The sequence below is a fragment of the Leopardus geoffroyi genome, chromosome B1 (assembly GCF_018350155.1).
Source record: "Leopardus geoffroyi isolate Oge1 chromosome B1, O.geoffroyi_Oge1_pat1.0, whole genome shotgun sequence".
Taxonomy (NCBI): domain Eukaryota; kingdom Metazoa; phylum Chordata; class Mammalia; order Carnivora; family Felidae; genus Leopardus; species Leopardus geoffroyi.
The window spans coordinates 146,053,814-146,078,149 of NC_059327.1; the positions used below are offsets into that span (position 1 = coordinate 146,053,814).

Below are 24,336 nucleotides of genomic sequence, written 5' to 3' on the forward strand. Positions count from 1 at the left end.
CATATTTGTATCCACAGTGGGAGACTAATAACTATTTGTTGGTGAAATAAATCAAAATCCCAAGACTTCATTGCAAACGCTATGCCAAAAAAATTCTGTGACTGTTCGCATGTATTACCTACTAAATGGTCATCATCTTCAATTTCAGACACTGAAACACTAAGAACATTAAAAGTTTAGAGAGCAGTCAGGCCCTGAGCCCATGACCAACCTTCGTCTCCTCTCTGTTCCCACCACGCTCTCCTGAGACATGACTGACAAGCACTTACACCTCCAGCATTCACAGCAATTATGGCTTGGAATAGTGGGAGAAAAGAGCCATTGTCAAGGATCGTGGGTGCTCCTCCCTCTCTACGAATAACAGATTTTGTTTGTCATTCAACATGGCCACACCTAGGAGGTACTGTGTACAAAATATAGTTCTGGGATTAGAGGACTCAGATTCAAACCTTGGTTCTGCCAGTTGCCAGTTGTATGACATTGAACAGATTCGTTTATCCCCCCGAGACTCACGTTGCCTATTTGTAAAGTGGGAATTAAAATGATATCTCCTGCATAGAATTGTTAGGATTAAATGAGATAATGCATGAAAAGTACTCAGGACAATGTTGGCTACACTGAAAACATTCAGTGCCAGCTGGTAGTATGGGCGACAGCAACAGCAATGCTTCTTGCCCTCAGCTCCCCATTTCTCTCCCAGTAGCAGCCAGAACACCATCCGTGAGGATTCTGTCCACACCATTGCTGTCTTGGAGCCCCATGTCCCTTGGAGCTGTGTACCATTGAGCCAAAGATTCTGATGGAATGAGTGAATCTTGCTTGTTTAATTGTGTTATCAGGTTGACACATGACATCAGTCTTTGAGAAATAACTTGATGATTTTGTTGTTTATTGCTTGCTACAATAACATGATTTCAGGTAAAGGTTACAGAAGAATCGTTTCACTGTGTTCTTCTCAGAAAGTAAAATCCACCACAGAACGGATAGGAAGCAGGTCAAGTCTGTGTTCCTCTTTTCCCCACAACCTGGGAAGAAAAAATAGCATCTTATGCGGCACAAGAATGTGAAATAGTGTAACTTGGGCTATGGGAAGTCCTGTGCGTGGTAGAGCACCCGGGTGGCTCAGGCAGTTAAGCATCCACCTTCGACTCAGGTCATGATCTCTCGGTCTGTGAGTTCGAGCCCCGCGTCGGGCTCTGTGCTGACAGCTCAGAGCCAGGGGCCTGCTTCGGTTTCTGTGTCTCCCTCTCTCTGTGCCCCTACCCTGCTCGTGCTCTGACTCTCTGTCTCCCAAAAATAAACACACATTAACAATTTTTTTAAATAAATAAATAAACCATGCATGGTAACTATGTTGTGCTTCTTGTAAATCCAAACCTACTTTCTGTCCAGGTCTCTCTTCCCTGACACTTGAACATCATTTTTTTCCTGAAGTTTGTGTATGAGTCTTACATAAACTGCGGAGGAGAGGGCATGCTTTACATATCTTTGTGAAATCACAAATATATCGCTTTGTATTTATGTACATGCTGTTGCAGTAAGACTCGTAGAACGGGTTTACTGAGGGGGCGTCTGGGTGGCTCAGTCAGGTAAGCCTCAGACTCTTGATTTCAGCTCAGGTCATGATCTCACAGTTTGTGAGTTTGAGCCCCACGTCAGGCCCTGCACTGACAGTGTGGAGCCTGCTTGGGATCCTCTCTCTCTCTGCCTATCTCTCTGCCCGTCCCCCACCTTCTCTCTCTCTTTCTCTCTCTCTCTCACTCTCTCTCTCTCTCTCTGAGCCCTGTCTGCCCATCCTAACCCCTCCTCTTGTCAATATTCAGAGTTTCAATCGCCTCTCTGTTCTGGTCCAGACAGCAGATTGCGGTGGGAAAAAGGCGGAAGAGAAAGAAGAAAGGCTACTCAGAAAGCTTGAACAGTGAGAGAAGGTGCTACCACAAACACACCCAGAGAGACGTTAGAGGATGAAGGTGGGGTTTGAGGTCCAAGGCACATGCGACGAACCAGAAATAGACACTGAAGCATGAGAAGGGAGAAGCCCCAGTGGACCAAACCGGCTACAAATACATTTGGCATTTGACTGAAATAAGCAGGTATTACCTTTGGCGGGTTTTACTTTGTATTTCTCAAGCAGCCTAGCATTTGGCTGCCACCTTGGGGCCCTGAGAGGCGGGAAAAAGAAACAAAAACACATAGAAAAATTTAAGACATTATTATTTAAATTTGGAGAAGCATGTCCCCTTGAATTTTGAAAAGAAAAACGAAAGCTGTCCCATGCTGTACAGGGAAACAATGAACACCGTTTCTTCAAGTGCCTTTTATGAACTGCCAGTGAATTCATCCCCCTTTCCATGGCCTCAATGTACACACTCACTCAAGTAAATGCCAGCTGTTAAGAACCTCTGATTACGTTAAACGTATTTTTTAAGCTAACGATTTGAACCGCGCACACACACAACATTCCCACAGACTAAGCACCCATTTGGACAAAGTAGAGGGCTGTCGAAAGCTGCGTGTGAGTCCGTGTCTGTGAGGATGCAGGAAGGGCACAAGTGGCGCCAGTTGTGTGTGCACGCGTGAATTGTGAGTCTAGGGTGAAGTGGGAATTGCCGGGAAAGAAATAGTGAGAAAGGAAGTTGGAAATCTGTGAAGAGACACTTCTAAGCAGCCATCCATTGGGGCTGGTATTCACAGGTACCTGAGAATCCTGGAACACAGCCAGATGGTGAGGGACTCCAGTCACTAGAGGGAGGACGAGCAGGGAGCACTTCTACTCTCTTCCCCCTCACTACATTCACCCCCCAGCTCCTCACTTCACACACATGTATTGCCAGTGGAGGGGTTCCTGGGATAAGGGGTCCCAGGAAGGTGAGACAGCCACCCCCTGAGAGAATTCACATACTAATACCCTTACTGCTCCCCTCCTTTCAGAGCTGATGATGATTTCCTTTGCAAGTCAGTTTGGCTATTTGTCTTGTTTAGCTGATGCGTGATGGAAAACAGAAGAGTAAGGACCAATGGTATAAATTCAAGGATAATTATTACCATCCTCATTTATAGATGATGAACTACGGTTTGGTTTAAGTTACATGACCAGGACTACTGGAATTAGAACCCAGGTTCTCCTGACATCTTTTCTTACACCATGTGGTCACCAAGGAGACAGTGCCAAAGTCCTTCCACAGAGACATCCGCATGTTAGCCTTGCGGGAACTGTGTCCTCAGGCCTCAGAGACAGAGGAAGCAAGGTCCCATTGGGAGTTCCATTTTGTTTTATTTGACCACGAATACCAGCTGAATTTCAATGGAAAAGAAATAGGACTACCTCTTCATTAAAGCAGGCTTCAGGCCCCTCTGCTTGGCAACACTTGACCACCACATTAGTGAAATCTGTAAGCAATGACCGCAGCTCCGCATCTGGAAGCTCAGGCTTTAGCTTCACTACATTGACAAGAAACCTGTGACCCAAAGATGTCAAATAGAATGCATTAAAGATTTCTTTCTTAAGCTCTCCTTCTCCTAAATGCTTGCCACAGTATCACATGTCTTGGGGGTCTTGATTTGGATGAATATAAGAAGTTAAGATATTCCACTTTGAAGGGATTTTCTGAAACTTTCCCGCTCAACTTATGGGATGGATCTCATGATAACATTCTTTGGAAGGTTATGTAATTATAAACAAAATGATATCAAATGTAAACATATATTAGGTCTTCATTATGCACAGAATTGTAGATTACGTGATTACTTTTGATCTTTCTAGAAAATCCATTCTCAAAACAACCTCTATTCCCTCTTTCTCAGTAGCTGAATGCTGTTTCCACTCAACTTGATAGAGACACTACCTAATTCCTTCCCCCTCCCCGAAAAAACCTTATTCTTTAGCATTTATAACATTGTGCGAGAAAACAAAACCAACAGTCTTGTCCCTTTTGGGCCTCTCCTTTTTTCAAACATTAAGCAAGATTCTCGAGGCAAACATCTATGCCATTCCCTCAAGAAAGTCCAGTTCATTATGAACTTGCCCATGAGCTTTTATGCTGGCTGCCCTAACTCACCTTTGCAAATCGTAGTGTATTAGACACTCCAAGTCTAGCAAAAGAAAACACTAGCTAGGTTTTGACTTATAAGCAATGGCAATAAATATGCTCCAGTGTTTTTCTGAATGGGAGAGATTGGACAATTTGAAGCAAGGAATAGGATTATAACACCAAAATCACATATGCATTAATAGTACACCTTCCCATTAATACATTATGTGCCTTCAGGCTGAAGAAAAGATGAATGGAAGAGAATGCTTATACCTGTCTTTCTTTCTCTGGAGCTCCTCCTTATGAGCCTGACATAAGTCTGTGTGAAAGGTAAATAAACCTTGAAAGGTAGATGGAGGCACATATGCTTTATCAGCTTCCAAGCCTTCAAAGCAGGACCTTCTGAAGGCAAAGCTGGTTTTGCAACAGTGGTCCACATCAGGGTTGATGTTCCGATTTTCATTTATTCCACATAACTCTCCAAGAACTAAATCCATCTGTGCCAACGAATGATGGAATTCAAATATAACTTTAAAACTTGAATAGTTTTGAAATATGGTTAGATAAAGCGTTAGATTGTCCTAAGGTGATTATTAACTGTACTCAGAAAAACCCATGCACTTATAAACATAACACTACACGCGAAGCAAAGTAGAAGCTCGCATTATGATAAAGTTTCAAGCCATTGTAATTCAAATGCCTATAGGTTAATTTCTTGTTAGCATATATACAAATCTGTAATTGTGAACAAAGAGCTGCAAAACAGCCAACTGAAAATGACAGCCAAACACTGTGGCCCTTAGATTTATTCTCTTCCTCGGATGTTTCCCAGAGTAGTCTCCATCCCAACCCTAAAGAGATACATCCAGGTTGTGATTGGGCAGGAAGCATCAAGTCTCTTACCGACACTGTGGGGCAAGACTGAATTTGTAACTTTACTTAAAATTATAAAGCTTCTTATATTGTTCTGAAACAATGTCATTATTCTTGCCTTTTGCCCTAACAAATTACACATAAGAAATTAGTAATAAGAAGAAGTAAGAGAGATGATTTGGAGAACCCCAAGAAAATATTTAAAGCATTCTCTTGCTTCTTAGGATTGTGATGCAGTGAGCCTCCCCAAAGAACTTTGACATTCCTTGCTTAACAATGTTGAAACAATGAAGAAAGGTAGATAACAGCCTAATGGCTATAAATCAATTAGTGCAGCAGATTTCTTTTCTTCCTTTTGTTTTTCTTTTTTAGGAATAATTAGGTACACGTGCCACGCTTACCAAATTATCAACGCAGGCAAACTCTTCACTCAGTGTGCAGCAGGTGGTCAAAGCTGTCACCATTTCCTTGCCAAGAAAGGTCAGTTCTTCAGTGGAGAGCTGGGGGGCTATCTTTGTGAGTTTGATAAGGTAGCTGAAAGAACAGTTGTCTAATTGGTTCTAAACAAAACCGAATACCCGTTTTCCCTTGTCTAGCTACTTGAAACCCTAACTCTTCAAGTCTAGGGACAACCAATGTAAGGGCAATGTGAACCACAGCTGTCCCATAAAATGATAGATAACTGTCTCTTTACTACCTCTTTTCCCACACTCTGCGTTTTTGGCTTCCTTATAATTTCATGGTATTCTCAGAAAGTCTCAGATTTGCCCATCCTGTCTTACCTGTGGGTATAGGAGCTCCCTGGAAGTAAATACTTTGGCTAGTGTGTAAAATACTGCTTGAAACCTGCATGATTAGTAAACATTTTAAAGGGAGAATTTAATAGATATATGTTGGAAAGGGTAATCAGAGATGAAGGAAACTAATATCTTTAATGGGCTGAGTTTGACTTCTCTTCACTGAAGCGACAGTGAAATCGTATTTTTTTTTAATTTTTTTTTTAACGTTTATTTATTTTTGAGACAGAGAGAGACAGAGCATGAACGGGGGAGGGGCAGAGAGAGAGGGAGACACAGGATCAGAAGCAGGCTCCGGGCTCTGAGCCATCAGCCCAGAGCCCGACGTGGGGCTCGAACTCACGGACCGCGAGATCGTGACCCGGGCTGAAGTTGGACGCTTAACCGACTGAGCCACCCAGGCGCCCCTGAAATTGTATTTTTTAAACTGTTTTGATTTGAAGATGCTTGGTTTAAATGCACACTATATTAGTCTGGTAATTAATTCAGAAAATCCAGAAAAAACTGTGTATTGCTCACAAATACTAACAAGAACACTAAAAAAATAAATATTAAAATGTTAAGCAAAACCAGAATTATTTCTGTAAACTTGGTAAGGTGGGCTCAAATTCTGGGCAAACCATCTTTGCCTGGTAAATTGTAACAATCTGAAGTTCGCTGTCTCTCCTGCCCTCCCAAATAGGTCAGAATCCAGAGATTCTATTTTGGGATTGAGAAAAGCAAGACCAAGCAAAAACTAAAGTATTACAGGATCAATTTTTTAGAATCCTGTATTTTTTTAAAAATTTTTTTGTAATATTTATTTATTTTTGAGAGAGAGAGAGAGAAACAGAGTGTGAGCAGGGGAGAGACAGAGAGAGAGAGAGAGAGGGAGACACAGAATCCCAAGCAGGCTCCAGGCTCTGAGCTGTCAGCACAGAGCCCAACCCTGGACTTACACCCACGAACTGCGAGATCATGACCTGAGCCAAAGTTGGACACTTGATGGACTGAGCCACCCAGGCGCCTCATAGAATCCTGTATTTCTTTAACTTCTAGCGTCATTCCTGGTAAAGGCTTACTATGACAGCTCAATATGCATTCTTGACTTTTGTGTTTTTATTCTTTCCCAGTTTATGAACTTGCTATAACTGAAAGACTGAGTTGAATTTTTGAAATTTTGTGGCACTCTTTATTTTATCCTGGTCACAAGTGCCAACCTACTTGTAAGCAAGCAACTTACTAGTATTTCAAGTCCTCTTTCCCCAAATTCTGGGAACGTTCACATTCTCGTTGTACTATCTTGAGGCTTTTCTCAGTTGTCTCGTTGAATCTGTGTTCCTAAAAATAAGAACAATCATATTCAGGAACATTTTATCTAAAATGCAAACACAAGCTTCATGTCAACTTGACAAATAGCTTTTTTTATTTGCATAGTATTTTCAAACTATCATTACCACTCATTGCTCACTAAATTGAGAGTAGTTTTTTTTTTAATCCATGTGTGTCAGTACTGAAATCTTCTCAGCTATAAACACAGATATGGTTTGTGCTAAAATTTGAAATCTGCAAATTTTTCGTCATCATGTACATTTTTCCCAGTTTACAAAGTATTTTTCCCAGTTTACAAAGTATTTTTCCCAGTTTACAAAGTATAACTCAAATCTTATGTTGACAATGAGCGTAACTGATTATCACTTTCAACTGGCCAGAGCAAGCTCTCATTTTTACATAAAGGAAATTAGCCTCTTATGAAGTCAAATGACTTGCCTTAGAATGACCCAGCTAGTGAGTGTGGCTACAGAACATTTTACATCACATTTATCTTTATTTTATACCCTCCTTTTCATCATTTAGAATTGGAACTTTAAAACTCCAACAATTGTCTTCAAATATTTGACAAACTCTATCTCGTGCAGCATAAAATTGGGTATCTACTGAGTGGCCAGACAGAAAACTACACACCAGTGGATGAATGCTGTGGGACAAATTGTGCCTCCATATGAAAAAAACCCCATAATTTTCTAGCACTATGATTCATTCATTCGAAGGTCAGGGACAGACTTTCTCATTAGGAACAAAGCTAGACTGGAAGTCAAGCCTTCTTGTTTCATGGCTCAAATATGAATGGGTGTAAGGTGGCTTTTATGGCAGGTGGAAGCAGTTTTTTAAATAAGGCAAAAAAGCAGCACATATCAAATGAATGAGAAACGAATTCGAAATTTCAAATAATTAATTTCTGTAATACATAAGGGATGACTGTGAATTGATACTAAAACACACTAATTTCAACAGGAAAATGGATAATGGGCACGAATAACTTGTTCACAAGAAATTTATAACTGCAATAGCTAAAATCAGATGGGAAAGACTTAATTTCATTTAAAAATCAAATAAATGCTTAAAACACAGTCACTATTTTTTTTAATCTAGCAAAGTTAATTTCATGTGCAATGATGGTGACAACGAGGGTTTGGGAGATTGGCGGGGAGGGGGTGAAGTGAGTATTGTCAAGCACTGTTGTAGGACTGTATGCTGATAAAACTTTCTAGAAAGTAACTTGACCGTTTGGATCAAATGTGGTTTTTTTTAAGTCTATATACTTTGACCTAATAATTTCCCTTCCGATAATCTAACTTAGGACAAGAGTCATAAATATTAATAAAGATGAATGAAATGAGATACTCACTTCAGGGGCACTTACAAAATTTAAAACCTAGTCAAATGTTTAAAACGTCCACTACACGGTAGGAGGACAGTTGAATAAATTACTATGATGAAATTCCATCATTTAAAATAAAGTATATTTTGAAGTCCGTTTAATGACCTAACAAATTTCCTGTGATAGTAACTAAAAAATAGACACAAATATTTTTCTTTTTTAAAAAATGTATTTATTTTTGGGGGAGAGCGCAAGTGGGGGAGAGGCAGAGAGAGCAGGACAGAGGATCCGAAGTAGGCTCTGTGCTGACAGGCTGACAGCAGGGAGCCCCATGTGGAGCTTGAACTCATGAACCCCAAGATCATGACCTGAGCTGAAGTTGGACGCTCAAACGACTGAGCTACCCAGGTGCCCTAGATGCAAACATTTCTTAAGAAAGTACTATTCCAATCTTTTTTTTTTTTTAATTTTTTTTTTTTTTGCGTTTGTTTATTTTTGAGACAGAGAGAGACAGAGCGTGAACAGGGGAGGGGCAGAGAGAGAGGGAGACACAGAATCCGAAAACAGGCTCCAGGCTCTGAGGGTCAGCACAGAGCCCGACGCGGGGCTCGAACCCACGGACCGGGAGATCATGACCTGAGCCGAAGTCGGAAGCTTAACCGACTGAGCCACCCAGGCGCCCCTCCAATCTTATTTTTAAACGTGCACACACATATATGCATGTTTGCATAGAAAAGATGAAAGAAAATGCTAATTATAGCTATTTCTCAGTGACAGTATCACAGTTTTTATATTTTGTCTTTGTAACTTTGGGGATTTTCCTAATAATCGTCAATAATCATTTATTACTTTTACAATCATAAAAAAATCCAATATGGCTTAATAAAATGCAGAATACATAAATAAAGATATAAGTGTAAAATATTTAGTGGGAAGATCTTTTTTGCATTAATACCCAGAATTAGTAGTTCAAAGCGTTGTGCAGAAACCTAACATGATGTCAATCTTCCCAATGATCGTCCTTCACTGAGTTTAAAGTAGACTCAGATGGGGTGCCTGGGTGGCTCAGTCGGTTAAGTGTCTGACTTCGACTCAGCTCATAATCTCACAGTTCATGAGTTCAAGCCCTGCGACAGGCTCTCTGCTGACAGCTCAGAGCCTGGAGCCTGCTTTGGATTCTGTGTCTCCCTCTCTCTGCCCCTCCCCCTGCTTGTGCTCTGTTTCTGTCTCTCAAAGAAAAATAAACATAAAAAAAAAAATTAAAGTAGACTCAGATTGGTCAAGCACATTTCTGCCCCCTAAACTAGAGTAAAACTTTGATTCAGTTTTGAAGTGTTTGTTGTTTGGCTTTGTTTTGTTTAGTTCTGTGAGCCCAGAACAGTAGAACCTACCGCGTGGCGGTAACAGTCTGGAGGGTTTTCTGTGTGACAACACTCTTTCAGAAGATCCTCGTACACGCCAGCGATTCTTAAAAGCTCTGGTGTAGACAGTTCCGGATGTCTCCTTGAGTATTCATAGAGAAACCTGTGATGTGTAAAATAATTTGAACATTAGAACTTAGAGAAAAAACAAAATACCAAATCCTGCCATCTTTTAAGCTAGTCAGATCTTGTAATACTGAGTCTGCTCTCAGATGCTAACTTCTTCCTCAGGTTTGCTCAGGCAGTGATTTAAGAGGGTATTTTGACTACGGGAGATCTATTTTGCAAAATTCTCTTCTGTAGCATGTTCTCCACTAACTGTTTTCACTTGAGAGAATAGAAGGATTAGAGTTATTCAGAGTTAATTATAAAATGATTTAATCCATAAAACATCAGAAATAGTGTATCATGCCACCAATACTTTAGAAAATACATGTGGGGTAGAATTCTGTTGGAAAATACATTCAGACCTCCAACTTGAGATGGTGGAAATATGGCTTGCTCCCCACTCCAGGGCCGCCTCGGTGAGAGACTGGGAAACAGCTTTGCCCATTACTTCATCCTGTCACTTGTCAAATATGGGAGTAAACACCCCTCTAGCGCTAAGTCGTTGGCAATGGTTTCCGTGACCCCAATGAGAGGCTCCGAGGGGATAGGCAGTGTGATTTGGGGAGAAATGGGAAAGCGAGAGGAAAGAGGCTAACACTTATTAAGCCCTTAGTAGGTGCTAGCACTGGCTCAAGCTCTGGGCATAAGAGATAAAGAAACGCTTCCTAGCTGCTGGAAACACTTTTCTCGTTTAACTTCACTAAGTCCTCAAGATATGTACTATTTTATAACTGAGGAAAAGTCTCAGATGGGGTAAGCACCTTGCTATTAATGGAAGCGCAACATTTGAACCTATGTTTCATAGGATGCCTACTTCATTCTTTTTCCAAACCAAGTTGACTCTCTTTGCAGGAGAGGGGTACCTTCTCTAAGCACCTCAGCTGTGCTATTTACAATCTTCGTCATAAAAAAATCTTATCTGTTCATTCAGAGTAAGTTAAAATGGCTTTCTATGCTTTGTGAGAGCAACACCTCACAAAAGTTTCTCAATTCCAGGCAACTCCTTATATCTCTTTCTGTTTCGCAGCCTTTGATTTCCTTGATTAATCTTGGTCTTTCTGACATCGTCTCTCCTGCTTCTCCATCCACCGTCTCAACCTTATTAGTGGAATATATTCCCAGATCCTAAAGCAACAGTGTTTAACCTTCAGAGAATCAAGGACTCCTTCCTTTTAATATCTGATGTAAGCCAGGACCCTTCTCCAGGAATAAAACCACACCTAAAAAAACACCCAACCAAAATGCTGCAAACAAAAACTCCTAGAAGCCTACCCTTGAGGCAGATCCATTGAGGTCTTGTGCCAAATGTTTACATCCAGAAAGACTACTCCTTACAACTCTGTTTCTGGCTCAGCGTGCTCTCTGTTGCTCTGTGATTTCTCCTCAAACACTATGTTGGATGATGATGATGATGATGATGAAAAACTTACTTCCGCTTGGTGAGCGCATGTGTCAGGACAAGTGAAACTACCTCTATCATTTTGTTAAGTTTAATTTGAGTTAATACACTCATGAGAAGCAATAGAGCACAGTGCTTATAAGAAAAGGAGTCTGGAGCCAGACCGCTCGCCTTTGAGTCCTGGCTCCACCCCGTAATATCTGTGTGACTTGGGAGCAAGTTACTTCACTTCTGTGCTTCAGTCTCCTTACCTGTAAGATGAGGATGGTAAAAGTGTTCTAACCATAAAGGGTTGTTCTGAAAATTAAATTGGTTAGTAGATGAGAAGCACTTAAAATTTGATAAGTTTTCCATAATCTGTATCTTCCAGAGCTCTGGGTTCATATATAAAATTGTCTCATGATATTTGAGACAATATGGAGGGGCCTGGAAGGTATTATGCTAAAGTAGTCAGACTGCAAAAGACAAATATGTATGAGTGGAAAAAAAAATAAAGCAAAACTAAAAACAAGTGAATAAACAAAAAAACAGCAGAATCAGACCTATAAATACACAGAACAAACTGATGGCTGCTGAGGGGGGGTGATGGGCAAGATAAGTAAAGGGAAGTGGGAGATGCAGAGTTCCAGTTATGGGATAAATAAGTCATGGGAATAAAAGACTCAGCATAGGGAATATAGTCACTGGTCTTGTAACAGTGACATATGGGGTCAGATGGTAACTACACTTGGTGATGAACCTAGCATAACGTATAAACTTGTCAAATCACTATGCTGTACATTTGAAATTAATGAGAAGTTGTGTGCCAACTATGCTAAAAAAATTGTCTTGTGACCTTCCTAATTAATTACTCTACAGATAGCTCAAAGTCAGTGCGGTCAGATCCAAACATATTCTCTTTCCCACAAAACCTTCAACCCATACTTCCCATCTCATTGAATCTGAAAACTACTTACCCAACCACCTAAGCCCCAAACTGGGATTCATTCCAGATGAAGTTTCTAAAAAACAAAAGTGATTTTGTCCTTCCTTATTCTTCAGTGAAAGCCCTTTAGTGGCATCTTGTTACTTAGCATGCCTGTGTGATCTGACCCCGTATACTTCTCGCTACCCTCGACTCTCACCACAAATACCCTACACAAAGCCACAAATGCACCAAGTGGTTTTAGACTTTTATCCATGATCTGCCCCTTCTGTCTAGATTACCAAAATTTCTTTAAGTACCTCCTCCCTACTGAGCCTTCCCAGGTTTCTTAGGTACAATCGACCACTTCCTCCTCTGTGCCCACATTACATATTACATAGTGCTACTGAAAATAAAAGCATGTCTTGCACTCATTTATTTATAAGTCTGTCTCTTCCCCCATCACATCCCCTATTGATGAAAGCTTACCGAGGATAAAAGTCCTGTCTAACCTACTATAGTCCCTGAATTATATTTCATTACCAATAAACTTAGAATGAATGAATGAATATTCTTACATGAATTTTATATATGGTGTTGTAAAACACAAAGAAGTTAACTTGTTCTAGTGATTCAACAGGACTCAAATCTAGTCCCTTTGGTTCCACGTCCACTAGTTTCCCTTTGACGGCTATGGAAAGGTATAGCATGGCAGTTCAGCCTGGAACTTCTAAGACCAGATCTCCTCAGGTCAAATCCTTACTCTGCCAGCTTTTAGCTATGAATCTTCAATAAGTTATTTAACTGCTCTGTACCTCAGTTTACTTGTCTGAAAAAATGGGGGTAATCATATTGGTTTTACCTGACTGCTACGAGAATTAAAATAGACACTCTACATAAAGTAGTCAGCCCATTGTCTGGCACGTATCAAGCACTCAATAAATGTTAGCCATCCCTATAATAACACAGTTGCATCTTTTTAAAATCATGTGAAAATACTGTAATCTGTAGCCATGATTTTTAAAAATTATGTGATGCCCAATGATTTCAATGGTTCTCATTCCTCCCACCCAAATTAGCTGAAATAGGTCAAATCATAAGTTTCTGTTTGCCTTATAAATTTCAGTATAGACTTATGTTACTCAGCCATGAAGCTCGTTTGATTAGCATCTCGTTCTTCACACACATTTTCGCTTTCAGTAAATTTTGCTTCTCTTAGAGATAAGTCCTTTGGTCTGTCATCTTTATTTGAGGAAATTATGCACTCGCCACGCTCTGGTATTTTCTTTTCACAGCACTCTTTGATTTTGCTGGAGATGGAATCTTGTTTTAAGCAAATATGGCTCATAACTTTGCTCTGTACAAAATAAGAGTGAAAAATTAATTTATTTTACTAATTTCTTCAGGGCCAGATTTTCCTTCACAATGAAATGGTTGCATGCAAAACCAACCATGAGCATGACATCTGGAGTTGTTCCTTCAGATAATTTGATAATAATATTTACTTAAATTTTGTATTCATTTAGCGCACATGAAGCTTTCATATGAATGCAAGTTTTATTTCTCAAGATTTTAAATGATAATTATGAAAATAGACTCTGTTACACATTTACATTTTATTGTTAAATATTAATCTTTAAAATACTTTACTCTTATTCGTGTGATATATTGGCATTTTAAATTCTAAATGTTGTTTCTTTCCCATAAGAGTTCACCTGTGTTTCAATGAAGGCCACCAAAGACATGCGACTATAATATCTATAATACTAGATGTCTTTCTTCCCTCGTGGCCTGAAACTATATTGCCAACACAAAGTAGAAACTCAATAAATATTTAAAAGGCGAATGAAAAAATGGCAAGTAAATGAACTACTGTAGCAACTACCAGATAAAGACTTCTCAAACATAAGAAGCTTTCCTACTCATTGTTATCATTTTCCTGTGGTTATTACTAATTGGAAACTGTTCAAATTATCAAATAGTGTACAAAACAGAAAACCTTACTGTCTCTCCTCTTTATCCCGATTATGACCCCTACATGAAATTGTGAGAATAAGAGAGAAGGTGAAGTTTTCTTATTTACACATTAGTTGGACAATCGCTTTTTATTTTTTAATTTGAGAGAAAGAGAGTGCATAAGCAGGGAAGAGAGGCAGAGGAAAAGAAAGAGAGACAGAATCTTAAGGAGGTTCCATGCCTTGCACAGAGCCAGGCATGGGGCTCAATCCCAAGACCCTGGGATCATGACCTAAGCCAAAATCAAGAGTTGAGCCACCCAGGCTCTGCCAAGTTGGATAGTTTTTTAAAACTGATCTGGTCCCTAATCCCTTCTCCAGACTCTCCAGTGTGAGCCTGCACATTCTTCCTCCTCTCTGTTTCAGCTTCACATGTACTATGCTGAGTTCTATAAAATGCCAGGCCATTCCATGTCTCTCTGACTTTACTCAAGCTGTTCCTTCTGCCCAGGATCTTCTTCTGGTGAACATTGAGGATGAGGAATGGGATGAAGCTCTGGGTTGAATTGAAATATGGAATGGGGGTTGCTGGTACCATGTTCCCAACAAACCATACAGAACCAGGAAGCCAATCTTTGCAAATATCTACACATCTCACTGAAAGCCATCACAGTTCTGGACAGCACATCTCTTAATGTCTGGAATTCACTTCTGTCTTGAATAAACTGCGATTTAATTCCTCTTATTTCTCCATGAAGGCATTTTAAAAAGGGATATTAAGGACATAATATGATCTCTTCATTTCAGCTTCATACTTCACAGAAAACTCTTAAATTATACTCTAATTTAGTATATAATATTTAATATTATAAAACCCATACTTCCATAAACAAACAATACAAAACTAAGTAGTGAGTGAGATTGCTTTTAATTGGAGTCTGATTAAGAACAAAATAATTCTTTGGGATATTTGTTGTCCCTGCTTGAAATAAAGTGTATATATCTTTATATTTTAAAATTCAAGTTAATTAATTAACATACAGTTTCACTGTGAGTTTAAAACAGTAAAACTAATTAAAAGTCACTGATGGGGGCGCCTGGGTGGCGCAGTCGGTTAAGCGTCCGACTTCAGCCAGGTCACGATCTCGCCGTCCGTGAGTTCGAGCCCCGCATCAGGCTCTGGGCTGATGGCTCAGAGCCTGGAGCCTGTTTCCGATTCTGTGTCTCCCTCTCTCTCTGCCCCTCCCCCGTTCATGCTCTGTCTCTCTCTGTCCCAAAAATAAATAAACGTTGAAAAAAAAAATTAAAAAAAAAAAAGTCACTGAGAAAAAGTCTCATTTCAACTAAGAAGGCAGGATTATTTTTAATAAAATTGTGTTACTTTTATGTGCACTTAAACTTTTACTGAACAACTTAAACTAAGTCAATATGTTTACCAGTAAATATATTCTAAAAATCCAGACTTTTAGAAAATCAGTTTGAAGAATAGTGTAATAGTTATTTCAAATTAACATATCCGCTTATTTAAAAATACTTCTCCTAAATAGCTGGAGGAAACTCAGAGGAAGCCATTCTTAAAAATACAATGGTATTTCCATTCTCTGAGTTTTACTATTCAATTTCTAATATCTCTAAAAGAAGAGTTGCAATATTTTTTTTGAAAAGTATTTTTTTAATATATATAATTTGTTGTCAAATTGGCTAACATACAGTGTGCAAAGTGTGCTCTGGTTTTTTGGGGTAGATTCCCGTGGTTCATTGCTTACATACAACACCCAGGGCTTATCCCAACAAGTGCCCTCCTCAAAGCCCATCATCCATTTTCCTCTCTTCCCCCCCCTCCGCCCCCCACATCAACTCTTAGTTTGTTTTCTGTATTTAAGAGTAGAAGAGTCACAATATTAAAGAACACTTCAGTCTGCCTTGAGGGAATGTTCACAAATTCTAAATTCCTAAAGTTTATGTCAAGGATGTTTAGCCATATAAATAGAATCTGCTGAGTAATCTAACAACAATCAATCCCATGTATTAAAAAAAAAAAATTTACCTGACCTTATTTGTTGATATATCATTTTCTGTTTTATTTATTTTGTTATTATTTAACAATTTATTAACATTCTGATTTCGTTGTGGTAAAGTAGCCACAACAAAGCTAGGACAACTTCAGAATTTAAAAATGGCTGCCCACAATCATTATTTTTACTTGGTTTTAGAAAATATTTACCCTGCCACGGATGCACTGCACAGCATCCCCTTCACAGCATCCATCGTACTTGGAAGAAACATCTTCTAGAAGGGAGGTAAGTTCCTTAAATTCAATCTTGGGAAATTTTTGACTAAGTATAGCAACATTTCTGGGAAAAAAAATGAGGAACCACGGAAACAACTTGAACATCAAGTAAAATAAAAGAGAATTATTTGCTGATACAGTATAAATAGCTGCAGTAAGAATTAGTACCCTTGTTTTTTCACGGATATCTTTACCAAATAGCTGTTTATATGTTGTACAGCCTGCATGATCACTTGGAAACTCCTAGGCTGATATTTCGAGTCCTGGACCAGGACTGGAATAAAAAGTTCTGCGAGATATTCCCCCTTCCATACTTTTATAGCAAAACACATTTTGTAAAGACCACCGCTTCCTGTGGCGAGCTCATGGCAGGCATAGCCCGTCACAGAACACTTTCCTGCTGATCTATTTGAGATCTCAGAATTTTTCTAAAGATATGCAACAGCACCATTACTAATTAGTGAGGATGAGCCCTTGAGATAAAATTTATCCTTATAAGGCTGCCTCCTAGTCATTAGAGTCAAAGATGGATGGATGCATCACATCTAAAGCACTTGGAGGCTTTAAAACCCTGATTGGGAACTCCCAGACCAATTCAGATTTCCAACTAACCAAAGAATATCTCAGAAGTAATCTTCTTTCTCTCTGGGGTCGCCCCACCTCCCAGGTCTTCTTGCATTCGGACCTAATGTCCTGGTTCTGAGCTATCCATTTGGACTGAGACCCACCTCAACTGGAGAGGAGTAAAAATCAAAAGTCATCAACAATTTCACAAAAATGGGACACAGAGGAGAAAATATAAGTAAAGACAAGATACATATTGTAAAACTCACATAGATTCTAAGACTTGCAATCCAAATTTTATAAGTGCCCCACAGACATTTTTTTGAAAAGAAGATGATGCTTTTAAATATTGTATGACAGGTTCTGCCTGAAGGAAAAAGAGAAGATTCTATTGAAGCAAGAGCAAAATCCCACCAATCTCTTATTTCTTAACTACATGTCAATCACATTTTCCAAAATTTGCTCAGAAACAGAAAATCAATGGGATTTTTATCCTGATAAGTTTATATATCAAAAGAAATATGCATTTGTGGCACATTATAAAAGTTAGGCCAGTCTTCCTGATGACTGAATTACACTTGATGGGAAGGTAAGCGGTGCAGTGTGCTGTGAGCTTGTCCACCTCTATTGATTGGGATGATTAAATTTTATCGGTGGTCAAAAGAGGACATGTCCAGGATAGATGATAAAATGACACCTTTACCCTAGATATTCACTCACTAGGGCTTTCTTCCAATTTACATGGAAGACAATACCAGAAGAAAGACCCCGGAAATAGGCAATTGTCTTTCAAGGTCTCAAGTAGTAAGAAATTTAAATCAGCAGCCAGTGGCCAAAGGGTTGAAAAACCCGTGGAAGTGGCAAGGAAATGACTGATAAATGATAAACAACCCTTTGCTATAATTTACCTTTAAGTGAGGACCCGCAGTTTGGGGTCACCCCTTACCATTTTAATGACATAAATGCAATGCTCACTTTTGTTCGAAAGCAGTTAGCTTTATCTTGTTCTTCACAACATGTTTTAGTCATCTCCTCAAAACGAGCAGCCACAGTTAGAAGAGTAGGGGCAAAAACAAAGGGGTTCCTTCTGGAAACTTCATATATATAACTATAAAAGAAAAAAAGAGAAGGAAAGGAAAAGGGTAAAACACAGAATAAAAATGAAAAAAAAAGGTAGATGAGGGATGGAAAGATAGGGAAAGACAAGAATATCAAGTTGTAAAACTGAAGGTAAGCCTTCAATATAAAGCAACATTATCTAGTCTCCAATAAAAGTTTTATCAATTAAGTTTCAAACTTCAAAATCAGAGTGATGGTTAGTTTTCATCCTGAACACTGAACTAAGGCTGCTGTCCTTCCTTCCTTCCTGCGGCTTCCAGATGGTCAGCGGCTCTTCCTTCCACATTCAAAGGGCAATTACCTGTGTATACTCTGTTTGAGATTTGGGGATTTCATTTACTTATGTTCAAATAAACTTATAATTTAAGTTTTGATGAGCACACCAGCTTTCCAGGAAAAAAGGCCTCTGCTTCTGCAATTACTGCACTATTGAAAACCCATTTTTGGTAGATATCCATTGATTTAATGTTTACCCTCAGTAAAAGCTGCACCTTCCCTTTAGGAAAACCAGATTATTCCCTCCAGTAGCAGATTGGCACCACACACACACTCTGTCCTAGGACTTGCCACACTGAAAAATGTATATCATTACTGAAAGAATCTTGAAAGTAGGTTGCATATCTTGTTCATATTTGTACCGTGAACACTGGACACAGAATCTGACACACAACGCATATTGAATGGATTCATCCCTCAATGAAACAAGCTATGTTCCTTTGGAAGAGGTATTGGACTTTGCCTGAGAATAGTTCTTCAATTAGATAATTCTTCTACTAAAAGTAAACTTACTTGTTCAGAAAAGATTCTCTGTTATTTTTATAAGTCTGGCATTTCTCTTCAGGATCCAAGGTAGGAAGAGGGGGAAGAAATCCTACATCAGCTTTCTTATGATGGAAGAAACAAAGTTTTTTTTCCAAGTCGACCTTACTGCAGCAGTGTGAAAAATTATGCTTTTGTGGAAGTCCCTCCAAAGCACATATATTTTCCAGTAAAACATCATTCTAGACAACAAAAAAGTAAAGGGCATCTTTTATTCATTGTAAAGTTTTTCAGCTTTCTGAGATGACACAATAAATACAGTGACTAATGAGTGTCACCCTTTGAGAAGGAAAGTCCAATTTTCCCAAAATTAACAGCAAAGCATTCTTACCCACACCTTTGACAGCCATCCCACACTTGGGGAAACTTTCTCTGTCTTATCCTGGGGCCCTTTAATCTCTTATTCCTTCTTTGCTGCCTACATTTCCCTTATATAACAGCTTTTTTTTTTTTTCCTTTACTCTTAAGGTGAAAAGGCCGGAGAGTGAATGTATCGGTAAAGTATTAGCAGTAGTTGTTAGTAATAGTCTTCCAGAAATGCAGATGGTGACTCTATTTGGCAGAGGCTAAGAAAAAGGGGGTGTGATGGTAAAGCATACATTGAAAGAGGCAGCTAAGGAGGGTACCTCTGTACTTTCGTGCACTTTGTCAGACTATTGGTTGCCCCCCTTGCCTACATACATATGGCATGGCTGCAATCTCATAGCCAAGTGCATCATAATGCAGAATTGCATCTCTGCGAGGAAAACACCTTATCCTAAATTCCAAAGTCAGGCAAACTAAAAATATAATGGGGCATAGAGCATCTCTTTTTTTATATTTCAAGCCAAAAATTCTGTTTGAAAAATAGGCTTATTTGTTTAAGAAATACAGACAATTTACTTACAGCTAATTCGGAACACTCTGGGAGTGTCATGTCAGCCAAGCATTTATCTCTATATTCTGTCATGGTTTTTACCAACATCTCCACTTCTTCGAAGGAGGCCTCCTGAATATATTGAGCAAATATGATGATGGTGCTGTAACAGTCCACAGGGTACACAATGATCACCCGAAGGATCTCCACTTCTGTCCAACAAAAACTTGTAGAAACATTAACTTGCTGAATAGTCTCAGGACGTTATCAATGTCTGAGGGCCATAAATTTTATAATTTTTGACAATTCAATTGCCTCATCTGAATTTTGTGAGTAATACTGTATTTACTTTTTAAATATGGCTTTCTATTGCATTGAATTACTTTTGAGAAGCATTGACATTTCTGAAATATATCAGATAAGATCATGATAAACACCATTATCATCAAAAATAATTTAGAGAGGGGCACCTGGGTGGTTCAGTCAGTTAAGTGTTTGACACTTGGTTTCAGCTCAGGTCATGATTTCAAAACTTGCAAGTTCGAGCCCCACATCAGGTTCTGTGCTGACAACTCAGAGCCTCCTTGGGATTCTCTGTCTCCCTCTCTGTCTGTCCCTCCTCACCCCCCCACCCCCGACTCTGTCTCTCTCAAAAATAAATAAATAAAATTTAAAAAAATAGTTTAGAGAAACTCACATATATCCAACATTCTCCTCTATAAATTTCTGAGTAATACTGACATCATCTGAAAAGCAACAATATTTAGGTTATTATGTATCCTGGTATTTAAACATTTTCCCACCAAATAACTGCATGATATCTAAATTTATAAACTATAAAAGGGAAAACTCATTGTAGAAAATAATTTGGCATACTTCACAAGAAGGAGAAAAGTCATATGAACCAAATATGAGATCTTTATCACAGCTTACTACGTACTCCAGACATATCCATTAAGTTGAATTGACTTGACATAATTTCAAATCTGGGTCCAGACTTCAGATTTGCCATTGACGGCTCCTCAGCCACAAATGCCAAATCCAAGCACCATGTCCATGCTAAGTATCTATCATGTATGACTAGAAGAGTCACATGAAGGTTAAATGATATGTGATGTAATGCTGCCACAGGGCCTAACAAAACATATCATAGTGTGCTAGTAGTTAATATAGTTTATAATGCTAGCAAGACACAGATATCTAGATCATCTCTGAACCAATCTAAAATCATCGATTCCCTCCCAAGGAACACACTTATATTTGTCCACATAGCCTATTTTTATAGAGTCCTTACTTTTGCAAGGTATTGTGCTGGACACTATGAGGCAATCAGTAATAATTAAGACATCTCCCCTGGACCTCAGGTTTCTAAGTACTCACTGTGCACGTGACTTACAAACATGACTATAATCCAGTTTAGAATGCACATGATATTCTAAAGTAATTGGGTAAGTATATGACAAGAATGCTTTATGATCCCTGGGTGAGAAACCAGAAAAGGATTATAGGAAGAGTGGCATATGAGTTGAGTCTGAAAAAATGCACATAACAGTGAAATGAGGACACTCTTCTCTCTGTGTGGAGAAAATGATGAGTACAATTACAAAGGTAAGAGATTTTGAGATATATGTGGGGAAAGTAAATTAATTTACTTTCATGAGAGAGTGGGTCATAAAGAACAAAAACTATGATAGAAAGGACTTGGATCCATATTTTGGAGGTCTTGCATATAAAGCCTAGGAGTTTGGGCTTCAATTAGAAGCTATGAAGATCCGTTAAAAATGTTTATATAGAATAGTAATGTGATTATTCTTTTTTTAAATTGAGGTATAATTAACATACAGTGCTATATTCGTTTCAGTTGTACAGCATACTGATTAGACAATTCTATATACTACTCACCATTTACCACAATAAATGTAGTCACCATCTGTCACCCATAAAACATTGTTGCAATATTAGTGACTGTATTCCTTATGTTGTGCTTGTCATCTCCATGACGTATTTATTTACTTTATAACTGGAAGTTTGCACTTCTTAATCCCATTTATTTATTTCACCCACCTTCCTTTTGACAACCACCAGTTTGTTTTCTGTATTTAGGGTCTGGGTTTTCTGCTTGTTTGTTTGTTTTCTATTTTAGATTCTACATATAAGTGAAATCATATGGTATTTGTCTTTCTCAGTCTGACTAATTTCACAAAGCATAATACCCTCTAGGTCCATCCATGTTGTCACAAACGGCAAGATCTTATTAATTTTTTTTATGGCTGAGTAACATTCTGTTGTATGTATTTATACCACATCTTCTTTATACATTCATTTATTGATGGACACTTGGATTGCTTTTATATGTTGGCTATTGCAAATAATGCTGCAATAAACATAGGGGTACATATCCTTCAAATAAGTGTTGTCATTTTCATTGGGTAAGTACCCAGTAGAGGCATTACTGGTTCATGGCACTTCTAGTTTTAATTTTTTGAGGAACCCCCATACTGTTTTCCACAGTGGCTGCACCATTTTATATTCCCACCAACAGTGCACAAGTGTTCATTTTTCTCCACATCCTCACCAACACTTGTTATTTTTTGTCTAATTTATATGGAACCACCAAAGACCCACAGAGACATAAACCATCAATAAGATGAAACAGCAACTTACTGAACAGGAGAAAATATTTGCAAATATTATATTCAGTAAGGAGTTACTATCCAAAATATATAAAGAACTTATACAACTTAATACCAAAAAGCAAACAAAGAAACAAACAAAACTCAATCCAAGTAAAAAAAGGGGGGGGGGGGAAGAGGATCTGAATAGACATTTTTGCAAAGAAGACATACAAGTGGCCAACAGACATACAAAAAGAAGTTCAACATCACTAATCATCAGGGAAATGCAAATCAAAACCACAGTGAGGTATCGCTTAATATGATCATTTCTATATGTTAAGACATACCAGCCATGTAGTAGTATATATAATGTGCAGGGAATTAGAAATAGACACAGTACCTGACAAATAGAAAGTGACAAGAACTATTTGTAAATTAGATGGATGGAAGAATGAATGGATACAACACACAAAAAGCAAGACCCACGAGCCCATTAAAAACTTTTGTAATTGTTCTATTGAGAAATTAGCAAGACATGAATTTTGTTAAGAGTAATGGAAATGCAAAAGAAAACGTCGATGCAAAAGATATTGAAGAAGATATTGAAGAGACAGAAATCAACAGGATTTTTGAAGAAGTCTTTAAAAAGAGCAAAGGAGACGAACTCAGGAATGACCATTCTTCAAGCCCTGTGACTGGTCTCAAGAGCGGGCACTGTAGGGGGGACAAAAGTAAGACACAATCCACATTTTTCAGGGCCAATGCAATGCTTATGGCACCCTTGTGCAAGTTACAAAAAAGTCCTTTCTCTTTGCCCCAGGGATTTAAAAAGACACATTTTCTCAAGAAATGAAGTTCAAAATGTTTCCCCTTTGGGGAGAAAAAGTATGTCACCCTTCCCTGCAAACCGACACTGTGTTGGCCAGGTTTATGGGTATGTACAGACTTGAAGATATTTATAAACTGTACAGTTAGTTGGAAGAAGCTGTGTTCTGCATGCCCTAAAGGTGTTTATCACCTAGTTGGGAGATATGTTGGACACCCAAAGATTATTGAAAAATCCCAATTCATACTTGATGTTCCACTCTTAACATACATGATATATGTTTTCAAGCAATACTAATATTTTCAAATCCAAATTACATATTTCAGCAACACTTTCTATACTGCCATAAAGCTGGTGTCCATTTCCCGAGTGTGATAACTACCATCTCTGTCTAAAAATTGGGTAATATGGCCACAAAAATACAAAATCTGGGAAAGTTAGTTCAGGATATCTGACCAGTATATATAAACTCATGGCGGGGGGGGGGGGGGTGAAAAATTAAATGGAAATGAAACAAGGTAAGAAAATAAGAAATTATCCCAACTAGTTATTCCTTAGCTAAGATACAAGTAAATTTCTTACCTACATCTTGAGGCTTTGTGGACAGGGCTAGGGATTCAGTCAAAAAGAACAAGAAAATAACAAAACCTGTAAGTTTTAACTGTTTCATTTTCTTTTTTTTTTTTTTAGAAATCACATTCACAAAAGAAAGTAATGTAACTGAGGAAGATCAAGTTTTTATATTATTCTTTGACACTATTAGTAAAAAAGTAACCTGTTTAACCTATTTCTCATATACCTCACGTTTGATTTTTATTTGATCACACTGCAGATTTTTTTGCTAATTATTAACTAGGAAAAATTATCTCTGTGTTTTACTGGAAAAATCTATTGAGTTAGAAAAAAAAGTCCACAGGTTAAGTATGCACAATACCTAATCAAATAGACAACCAAAGGAAAAAAAAAGTCTTGAAACATTGCAAATGCTAAAGGAAAAAGGACTAGAATAAATAATTTACTAAAGAAGAAGCACAACTAGAAAGATGCTAAGTTTCACTGGAAATCAGAGGAAGTTAAATCTTTTAAAGTATATTTTTATATTCCCGACATAATTAGAA

The 24,336-nt window shown here is 38.4% G+C and overlaps 1 protein-coding gene across 1 annotated transcript; it reads right to left on the reverse strand.

The window, feature by feature from the left end:
- Positions 1-868: 868 nt before the first annotated feature.
- On the reverse strand, positions 869-23,934 carry AFM (afamin). Its single transcript, XM_045473772.1, has 15 exons — positions 23,801-23,934; positions 20,475-20,523; positions 19,808-19,940; positions 18,892-19,103; positions 17,959-18,091; positions 17,253-17,350; positions 16,354-16,483; positions 13,317-13,531; positions 9,734-9,866; positions 6,924-7,021; positions 5,306-5,438; positions 4,305-4,528; positions 3,326-3,458; positions 2,101-2,162; positions 869-1,025 (listed from the first exon to the last, which is right to left on the reverse strand). The coding sequence occupies exons 1-14, from the start codon at positions 23,886-23,888 to the stop codon at positions 2,136-2,138; spliced, it is 1,806 nt and encodes a 601-aa protein (XP_045329728.1). The 5' UTR covers positions 23,889-23,934; the 3' UTR covers positions 869-1,025; positions 2,101-2,135.
- Positions 23,935-24,336: the final 402 nt, after the last annotated feature.